At 46.0% G+C, this 12,530-nt stretch overlaps 1 protein-coding gene across 2 annotated transcripts in view; it reads right to left on the bottom strand.

The window, feature by feature from the left end:
- Positions 1 to 674, bottom strand: part of DENND1B (DENN domain containing 1B) — a 151,690-nt gene extending 151,016 nt beyond the window's left edge. For both annotated transcript variants that reach the window (XM_021404161.1, XM_021404162.1), the window contains exon 1: positions 334 to 674. In XM_021404161.1, the coding sequence (XP_021259836.1) occupies positions 334 to 350 (17 nt within the window). In that variant the 5' untranslated portion in view covers positions 351 to 674. The remainder of the gene's footprint in view (positions 1 to 333) is intronic.

Genomic DNA, 12,530 nt, shown 5'->3' with positions numbered 1-12,530 from the left:
AGCGCCGCTTCCCCTCGGCAGCCGCGGCGGGGCGAGCCGGGGGCAGGCGCGGGGCCGCCGGAGGGGCGGGGAGCGGCAGCGGGGCCGCGGCCGCCGCCTCCCCCCCGAGCCGCTGAGGGCCGGGGGCTCCCCTCAGCCCCGCTCCCCTCGCCCCCCGCGGGCAGTCCCGCTCCCGGCCCCGCCGCCTCGCGCCCGCGCGGCTGTCACTCAGCGGCCGCGCCGCGCCCGGCCCCTCGCGCGCCGCCGGGTGGGCTCCCCGCGCCTCCTCCCCCCGCCCGGCGGCCCGCGAGGCCTACCCGCCGCGCCGAGCCCCCCGCCTCCGCCCCCACTCACTTGAACCTGCTGTCCATGGTCACATCGCGGGCCCGGGCGACCGCTCCGGCACCCCCGAGGGAGAAGCCCCGCGCCCGGCGGGGAGGAGAGGGCCCTCTCCCTGCGGCCCGGGCCGGCTCAGCGCTGCCGCGGCGGCGGGCGGCGGCCCATGGCTGCTCCGCTCCCCCGGCTCGGGCCGCGACTGCACGGAGCGGCGGCACCGCCTCCTCCCCCCGTCTCTCAGTTCCTGTTGCCGCGGCTCCGGCACCCTCTGGGAACCAGGAAGCTCCGCGGCCGCCCGGGCCGCTGTCAGCCGGGCGTGCGGCCGCCTCAGCGCCCGCCTGGGCTCGCTGCTGCCCGGCCCCGGCTGCGGGCAGGTGTGTGGGGCAGGCCCCGCGCGGAGCCGCCGCGCGCTGGAACGCGGCCCCGTGCTCTCGCGGCCTCTGCGCCCCCGTGGGCAACACGCGCCCGTGTCGCGGCGGACGGCAGCGGCCCGAGGGGAGCTCGGGGTCCCGCTCCGCTCCCGCCCGGCTGCCTTCCCTTCCTTCTCCGTCCCTTTGAATTCACTCCACTCAAAGGAAAAATTATTTTCTCCATGTTAAAGGTCATAATTTTTAATTTAACCCGCGGTAATTCGTTTGGCCTTGCTTTTTACCAAGTTCTAAACGCTCTCCCAAACTGCTGAAGAAGTAACGCAGTGGGAAAAAGTGTTGGAGGGAAACACACATGTGGAGCTTTATTACCCTGAGTATTCCAAGTGAATTTGGAAAGGGAGAAAAAAATAACATTCTCCTTGAGCACGTTCCAAGCCGCGTCTGCCTGTGATGCTCTGAGAGCCAAACTCCCACTGGCACCGCTCCCCCACCAGCACAGCACCGAGCTGCACATCACCACCAGCCCGGCCAGAGCCACAGTGCCGCTCACTGCACTGCTCCCCCAAAACCAGTCCCAGCATCAACAGTTAGGAAACAGGGAAAATGCAGGCCAATTCTATATTAAACTTATAAAACAGCATTAATGCATTACTGTGGTTGAAAAAAAAATAATCAAATAACCAAAAGCCAGGAAATTACAAATACTGGATTTTCCAAAGCAATATTGTCTTGGCTTCGTTACACTTCCTACACACCTCACAGGACATAGATTAAATAATAATAAAACGTAGAGAATGTGCAGTAAAACCAAGGGGAGGTTACAGCAGAAATCTCAGCATTGGGATTTTCTTGAAAATCAAGCACTTACTTTACCAGCCTTCATTTAACATTAATTCTTGGCTACCTTTAACAGACAGCATTTGCAACACCCCTTGAAGTACGTAAAGGGGTCCAGGGCTTTGTGTCCTTAACACATCACCATGCATTCCATGTCGCATGTTGTTTTTAGAACAAACATCACTCCGCCAGAGCACAGGAGGAGAGGCCCTTGCAGCAGGTGGCTTTGGCACATGGCTGTAAAATTTAACTTCTCTGCTAGGATCAGTCTGGACTCACAGGCAGGGAGACGGGACTCAGGAGGCTGGGACCTGTGTGCAGAGGCAAAGGGCAGCCACATCCTGCCCGGAGGGAGGTGGTGATGGAGAGGACCCGAACCTCGCTGCATGTATCTCCTGCCTCCTTTCCACCCTCCATCTCTGTCCCTATTGTGTGCCACAAGGCATGCAGAATTTAGAATTTACTGCTGCCCAGAATGGCCAACAATTTAGCTAGACAGAGTTTGGGCTGGGGGATTATCCAAACAGTGAGACATTTTATTCACAGAGTAACTCAGTTTTGAACAGTACCAGAAGGACGACACCACACTGTGTTCCAGGATTTTGGTAAATCAGTATTTTGGATGACATTAAATATTTTACAAGACTGTTGTTTCTCTCTCCTCCTACGCTGCCACTGCTTCCAACAGAAGAGCCTGAAGGCCTACTGGACATCTGCAGCAAGGTCCCACCAACCATAGGATGGGTGCCTGTCTGGGCAGAGATGATCAGACCCCTCAGAATGCGTTTTACCATAATTGGGAACAAAATAGGTAGGGTTTCTTTCCCAGAGTAAATAGGCTCCTTGGCACTAAGAGGAAAATGACTGCACCTTCAGCAGGCACCATGCTGCCTCACACCCTGCCTGCCTGCAGGAGTGGGGAGAGCAAAGTTCACCTGTAAAAGAGAGGGCACACGACTCAGACCACTGTGAAGATGAGTCTCACTACTCTCCAAGCCACTGTTTCAGGCTCTGTGGAAGCTGAAGGAGGTGGCTATGCGCAGGTTACATTTAGGTCATATTTTCAGACTGTCTTACAGGCACAGCAGCTAGAGAGTTACTTTATTACTGTTTTTTAATGAAAGACCATGTTTTAGGAGAAGTGCTGCTGTTCAAAACCACCTCTTCCTGCCTTGTTTGAACCCTGGGAAGGGGTTAAGGCAGAAGGAGAAACCGAAAGAAAATTCTAATAGCTACGCAGACAATGTATGACCGCAGTGTGCTCTGAAGTTGTGAACACCCCATTTACCTTTCTTTACATTTTCCCCCCACCCCCCTTTCCAAATTAGAACTCAAAACCTGTGATATTTGGGCTTTTCAGAGTTAGCACTCTACCAGGTAACCCAGAAGATACAAAGCATTTTTCTTTATACTTCGTATAACTCTAAAATGGCTGAGCTCTGCCTAAGTTCTCCTTAAAAGGTCAGCGCAGGGACTGCTTGCTGTAGGAGGATTTGCAGAGGGTGGGGGAGGATGAGCACTGATTTCATAGGTATGAGCAACTAAGTACTATGTGATTTAAAGATACAGATTCCTACTCAACCTTAACTATAGCAACCTAGTAGTGAATACTAATTATTCATCTTCACAGCACTGCAATAATGGGAAGGAGCCACAAAGATCATGGAGGTATACATAACCATGATTCAGCTCTTCTATGCCCTCAGTAAAAGAGGTGTTGATGTAAATCAGTTTGGACCTACAAGACTCAGTTTTCTCCCAAACTAATTAACGCATCTCACTAAGTAGGAGCTTCCATGAAAAACAGACAGAAGCCTGATTCATCCACATCAGATAAGAAGAGGATGGAAATGAGTCAGGGCAGCTCCTGCTCAAGGATCAACATACCCCAACTTACAGCATATATTCTAGTTTACGGCCAAATTCAATATGGAAACAACGGAGATGTAGTTGAAAAACACCAAGCAGAATTCAAAAACAAGCATCCACATCCTTTCTAGCATGGAGCACTCTGCCATTCTCTGCCAAATCAAAACCACATGGCTTTGGGTCTATAAAAGTTGTGCAGAGTGCAGCTTGGATCTCAAAAAGGGATATGAGAAACAGACAAGGAACGGCCACACATCGCGCCACTTGGGGATGGTGGAGCAAGCGAGAAGAGCTATGTGAGAACCCCACCACTTTTTTTTTTTTTTTTTTAAGTGGAAACCACTACATACACACAGATGGTGATTTTGACAGGGTACAGGGGACAGAGAGAAGGGAACAGATCACAGCCTAAGGAAACAACAAGCTCTCTGTTCAGCATTTAGCATGGGGTGCATTTGAATCCTCCCAACATGAACTGCAAGCAAGTGTGCTTCATGGGAGGAGCTTGCAGGGAACGCAGGGAAAAGGATTCACCCTACAAATGGCAGCAGTACTGTAAAACGACAGGGAGGGGTGTAGGGATCACTGCATGAATCCAGCATTAGGTCAGATCCCTCGCCTCAAATGGCTTCATCAAAGTTTTGTTGTTTTTTTCCCATCCTGCTCTGAGTTAAAAGAGAGCTCTTTTAATTCATCATCTCTTATCACCTCCATAAGCCAGAACACATGTTTCATGACTTAAGGGATCTGAAGTATTACAGAAGTCTTCCTTGGTCAGGTGCATTTCATTCAACAGTAAAACATACTACTACTGAGAAAGAAAAAAGTTTTCCTCTTAAATGCTACTGAAACCAATAAAGGGATTTCCTGCAGAACACTATTAGCAGAGCTTGTGGAAAAAAAAAAAAAAAGATGTCCCCCTGAGAACATCAACAGGTTTGTCAAAAGTGGCAAAACAGAAAAGATGACATTTCCCATTGTATGGTTTACCAAAACATTTCCTGGAACATACTGTATGATGAACAGTATACATCTTGCACCAAGAATTAATTACTTCTTCATTTGCCACAGAGTCTGCCTATGCAGGGATCACTTTTAGTCTTCATGCCCCCACAAACACTGACTCTTTTTAATGCTATCTCATGTGCTACCAGTGCATCTCCTAAGGATGTCATCATCTGATGAGACCTCACAGACTTGGAAAACATCTTTTAGAGTGAAGTCCTGACCTCAGAGAGAGTTTGCTTTTTATTTAATGCAATCAGGTTATTTTCTCACCCCTCTGCCTGAATCTTATGCATACCCACCCCAAATTGTAAACGCAGAGACAATGTAATCTCCTTATGCAAAACCCTTAAAACCTACAAATTCACAAACTGATTAAACTTCTTAGTCACAATACTAGCATGAGACAGTAATTAAAAGAAAATACTTAAGAAGAACCAGAAATATACATTGAGTCATTTCATGATACAGTTTCTTTAAAGACAGGGATGCCAAAACCTAGTATCTGACAGCATCCCTCAACAATGCTACGTGCAAAGCCAGTCTGCTCAAACATGCTGCCCAGGTAAACGCAGTCATTAATTAACCAGTGAGCACCCAGGGAGAGATCACTGCTTAGATAGGAATAATGACTCCCTGCTTTGTAATCAATATGTCCTAGCACAGAGCCCAAGAAAGCAAGTCTTCTTAATCAGGCCAACTGATCTCGCTGTCAAACTCACCATGTAGGCCAGTTTAAAATGAGTGCTTTTGCCATGATCAGTTACAGACCAAATCATTGCTTAGAAACCACCTGACTTCTATGCATTTTCTGTAAAGCAAGTGTCACTGTCATTTCTTTTGATTTTGAAACATGAAGCTGATGCTTCAATTGTAATTAGCAAAACTTCACACTGTAAGTTTAACAAAGAGGCTGGGGAAATTTGCATTAATGTACACTCAGACTAGAGTTTACAGAGCTAAGATGCTCAAAAGGTTAAATATAGCGGTATTAACTGAGGATTTGTTCGCAGATAATATTTGTAAATCCTCACAGTCTGATCCTTACTACCTTTTGTTATTAGCCCCATAGTCTACAGAAGATGTCAAGTGCATGTCTAGTAAAGCATGAATGTTTTAGTGGAGCAGTAGGGTCAGACAGTACTTTTCAACATGCATATATGCTGTAGAAGGAAATCACTCATTCTGGTCATTTGCAAGTGAAAGTTTCTTACCAGCTTGAACGTATTCTTGCTGAATAAATTCAGTTCTTCTCTTTAGGCAAGAATATACTCCTCACACTTCTCATAGGTATATTTTAAATGCTGTGGGTTGTTCACTACCTGATGAATCTGGCACTCATTAAAACTACCACGGAGCAAGATTTTTTTTTGCCATATTTGAAAATTGTTTATTAAAAGTACTATTCAAGAAAGGCACACTTCCCCTTGGCTGTGGAAGATCTGGCTAGAGACCAATGCACTCAATGCACACAAATCCGTGGGCCCCAATGGGATGCACCCACAAGTGCCGAGGGAGTTGAAAGAAGCAATTGCTGAACTACTTTCTATCACCTTTGAAAGGTCATGGAGAGTAGGAGAGGTACCTGAGGACTGGTGGAAAGCCAGCATCACTCCACTCTTCCCAAAGGACTAGGGGGATCCACAAAACTACAGGCCAGTCAGCCTCAACTCCTTCTCTGGGAAGATGATGAAACAGCTTATTCTGTAGGTCACCTCCAAGCAAGTGGAAGAGAAAGGTATCAGGAGTAGTCAGTAGGAATTCACCAGGGAGAAATCATACTCAACCAACCTAGTAGCCTTCTACGATGTCATGATGGGGACAGATGGATAGATGAGGGGAGAGCAATGGGTATTGCGTCCCTTCACTTCAGTAAGCCTGAAAACACTGTCTCCCATAACATCCTTGTAGGTTAGCTCAGGAAGCGTGGGATAGCTGAGTAGATGGTGAGGTGGATTGAGAACTGGCTGACTGGCACAGCTCAGTGAGTTGTGATCAGCAGTGTAGAGTCTAGTTGGAGGACTGTAACTAGTGGTGTTCCCCTGGGGTCAGTACTGGGCCTGGTCTTGCTCAACATCTTCATCAATGACCTGAGTGAAAGGATAGAATGGATCCTCAGCAAGTTCTATGATACATGAACCTGGCAGAAGTGGCTGACACAACAGAAGGCTGTGCTGCCATTCAACAAGACCTGGACAGACTGGAGAGTTAGGCAGAGCTGAATCTGATGAGGTCCCACAAGAGCTCCTGTAGTCCTACACCTTGGGAGGAATAAATGCATGCATCAGAACAGGCTGGGGGCTGACCTGCTGGAAAAGACCTTTGCAGAGAAGGACCTGGGTGTCCTGCTGGTCAGCGGATTGGCCATGAGTCAGCAGTATGCCTTTGTGACCATGAAGGTGAAGGGGATCCGGCAGTGCATTAAAAGGAGTGTGGTCAGCAGGTCGAGGGAGGTGATCTTCCCCCTCTAGTCTGCCCTGGTGAGCCCACATCTATCTAGAGTGCTGTGGGCAGTTCTGGGCTCCTCAGTTCAATAAATACAGGAAACTTCTAGTGAGACTCCAGTGGAGGGTCACAAAGATGATCAGGGGCCTGGAGCATCTTCCTTCTAAGGAAAGGCTGAGAGACCTGGGACTGTTCAGTCTGGAGAAGGCAAGAGTCAGAGAGGATCTTGTCAGTGCTTATAAATATGTAATGGACAGGAGTCAAGCGGATGGGGCCAGGCTCTTTTCAGCAGTGCCCAGCGACCAGACAAGGGGCAACCAGCACAAACTGGAACATAGGAAGCTCCTTATGAACATGAGGAAGAGCTTATTCATGGTAAGGGTGACAAGGCACTCAAACAGGCTGCCCAGAGAAGTTGTGGAGTCTCCTTCTCAGGAGGTATTCAAAACCCACCTAGATGCTTTCCTGTGTAGCCTGCTGTAGGAAACTTGCTTCAGCAGGGGGTTGGACTCAATCTCCAGAGGTCCCTTCCAACCCCTACGATTCTGGGATTTTGTGAAACTGATTTCTCCTATCAGCCATAAAAAATGCATACTGTTGTAATTTGAATGTGGCTTCTTGCACTGAAGCCAAATTTACATAAAATTAGGAACTGAGTTTTAATAAAATGTGTGTGTCTAAGTGTGTAAGATGTTTTGGAAACTGTTATATCTACCAAAAACACACTCAGTAAATCAGGCAATACTATATATTAAAAGAACAGTTTCCAGCTGCTTGTTTATCATGGATCAGGCCCTCCGTAAGCAGTGGTATCATTATGAAAACCAATATACCAACTTATGTTTTGTATGGAAATTTGTTACACCAAAAAAAGCCTGTTTTCCAGGCCTACAGGCAACATTTGACTTTAAAATACCCTACAGAGGTGGCAAACTGTTATATTTATTTGCTTACAAAGAATTTTAAAGCACTGTGAAGTTTACCCATCATGATGTCCTGCAGCTTCTCCAGCCTACATGCTAGTGTTGTGGCAGACAGAACACAGAGCCCACGGCGCCCGTGTTTCATGTCAAATTTGTTTCACTTTGCGTGTTTTACTCATAATTAATTGCATCAGATAATTTAGCAGCGAGGTTTCTTCTTAGGAAAAGGAACCTTTCCTCTAATAACGTAAAAATCATGGATGCTGTTTCTATGAACACAAAATAATGACACTGTGTAATGTGTGAATTGTAATGTAGGGGTATAGCAAACTTTCTGTGGAAGACTTTCTGCACTTCTGTTACTGTAACTCTTAGTTATGCAATTGGATCACAAATCACTGGAATGTCGCACACATCTTTTGCAGTTTTCTTCATACAAAGTTATTAGGACAACTGTACTGGTTATCTTTGTGCTAAATAAATACAAACAGTTCACACAGATGGTTTTAGATCCCTACGTATCTATTTTGGCTGACACTGAGTCTCCACTGGATCAGATAGACCATGAAGGCACAAAACTGATTGAGAGATTCTAAGCACAGCAGATGTGAGCATAATCTCCAGTAGTTAATGAACACAGTAAACTGCCATGATTATCTGGATACTTACTGATGACTAAGGTTACTAGCTATAATAAGATGGGCAGAAGGGCATGACAGCTCAAGAAAACCAAGGCCAATGGACTGATCTTGGGTAGTATGGCCATGCATTGTACAGCTTATGATATTAATTACTGGAACTAGTCCAGCTGCCCACTCTAACCACTGGAGCTGTGGGTCCTATTTAAAAGCAGAAGAGTGGTAAGATTCCACACTACTTGGCTTTTGGGAAGATGCACTTGAGGGAATTCAGAAAGATGGCAGCAGCTACCTCAGTGCAGCCAGCCTGCTCACCATCTTGTAGGGCTTCAGCCCTCACTGATGGGAATACAGGCTACTCAGCACTTCTCAAGTGTCACTGAAAGGCTGCCACAGAATCAGGCCATTTTGTTCTTAGAGTCCCAGACAAGCATAGAAATTAAATCATACTGTTCTTACTTATTCTGCACAAAATTCTCCATCTGTTGCTTTTCTCAATCATTCAATTAGAATGTCATTTTCTTCATACTCTACTATATTATTAACAGATGTTGGAGTAGAATGCATATGCGTTCCTGGGACAGTTAGAAGTACTACTGAGCGCGAACCTCTCCTAACGCTTACACTCTGATACTGCACCAACACATGTCCCTGCCACACCTGCTCTGCTGACCAGTTTGGAGGTGGATGCTGGTCACTGCTTCCAGGCCTGATCCAGACCCTGACACAGACTTGATGTCCTGCTCCCTGTCACTGAGACCACTGCCCTGCCCCTTGCTGCCACCTCCGCTCCCAGCTGGCCTTCCCCAGCACAGCCCATCTGCCCATTCCTGAGGTCACACAAGTGCAGGGCTTGGGGTTTGCATCCTGGGTGAAGCTGGGATACAGGCTGCACGTTCAGGCCTCGCATCGCCCCACAAACACTTCAGGAGAAAGACGACGGAACTCATTGCGCACGCTATAGCATCACCCAGCAGCACAGAGCAGGAAATGCAGCTAAAACTGTTGCGCAGCTGCAGTTGGCATGTCAGTGGGGACTGACACAGCGAGACCAAGACTTCAAGGCAAGATGTTGAGATGTCAAGCAAGAAAACAGCACCCTTTTAAGTCCTGCATGAGGTTCTGGCTCTGAACAAGTAGGGTCACCACATACCTTCTCATCACTACCATCCTCAAAGCAGTTCATTTCTGAATGTACTATCCAAAACCTGCTTCAGCAATGCATGAGAAATGATGGGCTACATTAAAGTATCATCTTAAAATGCTCATTTACAAGAATCAATTTTTTGTTCTGTTGCAATATCTTAAAAGACAAAGCAGCAATATCACCCAAGGATTTTGTCTGTATTACCACTGCACTGAATCAAATAGTCCAACAGCATGTTCTTACCTCTCCACCATTGCCTAGGCTTCTTTGATGCTAGCTGTTCAACACAGAGTTTTGTGTCTGGGCTTTACCTTACTTCTACGTCAAAGAATTATTTATGAGCATTTCAAAAAGCACTGTGAAAGCTGTCATCATTCAGGGCTTCACAGTTTGCTCATCTCATCTGGCACTGATTATTAACATTCAGTTTGTATATGTTCACCAGGGCTGGGCCTGTTCCACAGAGCATAGATCAGTTGATCTGAAATTTGCCAAGTGAAAATATTTTTGATAGCTTAATAAATATTCCCGGTACCATCATTTACACTTAACATAAGCATATACATTAATGATTCACGTCACCACAATTTCAATCATTCATTCCACTTTTCCTATTAAATTACCAACTATTTTGCACTCCATTTTTTCCTAAAGTAACATACTATGCTTGGCAAGTGGGAAGACACAGGGAATAGTTTTGCAAAACAATATGTCATTTTTCTTTCTCGAAGAACACATCAGCCACTAGCAGACTCACGAGATCTAATCCATATGAGTTCCTCAAATATGTTATAAAATGCAGGCGGAATCTTGCAAAACAATTTTTTCCCTCAAATTATAAACTTGGGATAGCAATTAGGTCTCATCTATCATGCAATATGGTTAGCAAAAAAAAAAAATTTTAAAACCTGAATAAATGCCTTCATCTTTTGTTCCATAGTAAAACTTGAGGATACTCCCAGGCACTAGTTAAGTGAATAACACACATTTGGAACTGCAAGATCTCTTTAAAGAGCCTCTGGCTTTGCCTGAAAACACAGTATACCGTAATCCTGATGCAACACAGCTTGTTTTCAGTTTTGTAATCTATAGAGTATATTAAAACTACATGCAGTGCAAAATGTTCTGTTATCAGTCGCTCATGTCACATAAGCTATTTTATACCGGACATGGCAGGAGGTGCTTGAAATACTCAGTGGTGTCCATAAAACAATCCAAGTGCCCACAGATCCCTTCTGCTGCTTTTGCAAGACTGCCTGTTACGTGTTATCAGTAAGCAATTTGCATTTCTTATCCTGTGGTTACCAACTTGTAACAGCAGTAACCCAGGCCTGCTAAGGAAGCCAACCCATATTTGACAGATCTGGGCATTAGCAGAAGAACCAATGCAGGCTACCTTTAACATGCACAACAGATCCCCGTCCCCCAGACCATCTGCTGCTCTAGAAACACGTGTAGCTCAGCACAGCCATGGGGGTACGGCAATGAGGGCTCTGCTGCTACAGCTGCATTTCTGCTGACCTCTCCTAACGTTACACAGTCACCCATGCTGACACCAGCCAACAAACTGAGGATGAGCGAGGGGCTTCAGATAATTCCCTCCCCCATTTCCTGGCAACTGTTTCCACAATCAAGCATCCAAGAGTAAGTATTTGCAGAACCGGGCCACGGAAATATCTGCCAACAGAGAGTCTTTTCCTCGATGCTGTAAAAACCAATCTGCAATCTCCTCCCAGCTTTAGAAGAAGCTGTATTGAAAACATATGTCCTACAGCAGTACTCCAAGGCAAATAAGATACTGAGCAACCGGGACAGCATGGCTGACCTGCGACCTGCTCGCGAGTTCTCTCTGCTGCCTTGCTTCCTTCACTGCTCATCTGCTGTCTCCCTCCCCTAACAGAACGGATTTGCAGAAACATCGCCGAGCAAATGGGTGCTTGGGAAAAAACAGACTATCCTAAAGAACAAGTACTAGTGGGGGGGAATTCATCAAAGCTCTCTGACAAAAATAGAGTCAGTATGCTTTTATATGACAAGAAACAATAGTAATACATGCAGAAGTAGAAAAATTTGGTACATTTGATTTTTTTTTTTTTTTAAAAGAACTACTCTGTCCTTAGCATGCCTTCAGATTTCACTATTCATCTCTACCTAAGGAATACTCAGAGTCTGTAAATGTTGTCGCTGCCTGTCATGTTAATAAATTACCCTGAGAATGCCAATCGGCATTTTACATTTCACAGAATATTATCTTGATGTTCATAAACTGTGCAATCATTTTGCAGTAAGAAATGTATATTACTAAACTTCTTATGCAATCTTAACACTCAGAAGGAATCTTGATCTGACTCCATTCCATTCAACCTTACCCAAAATATCCCATTTGGGAATATTTTTCCCAAATACTGACAGTTTTCCTCAGTGTGTTTATTTCTTCCATATTCTACTGCTGGCAGACCATTCCTGTCCTCAATCTGCCATCCGTGCTCCTGCCATCAACTCCTTCTGGGCACAGGAGAGGAGAACACAAAGGTCTCTTTGTCAAGTTTCCAAAAGACAGTTGCCTTTACCCCTTCTTGGTGCTCAGAATGCTTCCCCTGGCCTCCTAACAACGGCTGCCAAACCCCCACCCCCTTCATACTCCATGTATCATTCCACTGCACAGAGCTTTCTGTCCTCAGTTTTTGTCTGTTATCAGTTTTTACACACTGTATCCTTGCAGAGTAGTCCTGGGGAGTGAATCACTTCACCCGTGAGACTGCTGTTACACAGCAGGGCTGCCTTCCCCAGTGAATCCGGTGGAATTTAAGCTGCAACTTGGGGCTGTAAGCATTAATCTGATCTTTTTGTGGGCGACGCTGTCTTACCAGATTCTGTCAGCAGGCAATCATAGCCTAAATTCCTGTCGAAGATCATTAATGGTTTGTTTTCTAAGCATTAGCACAAATAAAAAAAACCCAAAACTAGGGTCAACTGTTAA

Source organism: Numida meleagris, chromosome 7, assembly GCF_002078875.1.
Source record: "Numida meleagris isolate 19003 breed g44 Domestic line chromosome 7, NumMel1.0, whole genome shotgun sequence".
Lineage (NCBI taxonomy): Eukaryota > Metazoa > Chordata > Aves > Galliformes > Numididae > Numida > Numida meleagris.
The sequence above is the reverse complement of the archived record's forward strand: the minus strand, read 5'-3'. Positions and strand labels throughout refer to the sequence as shown.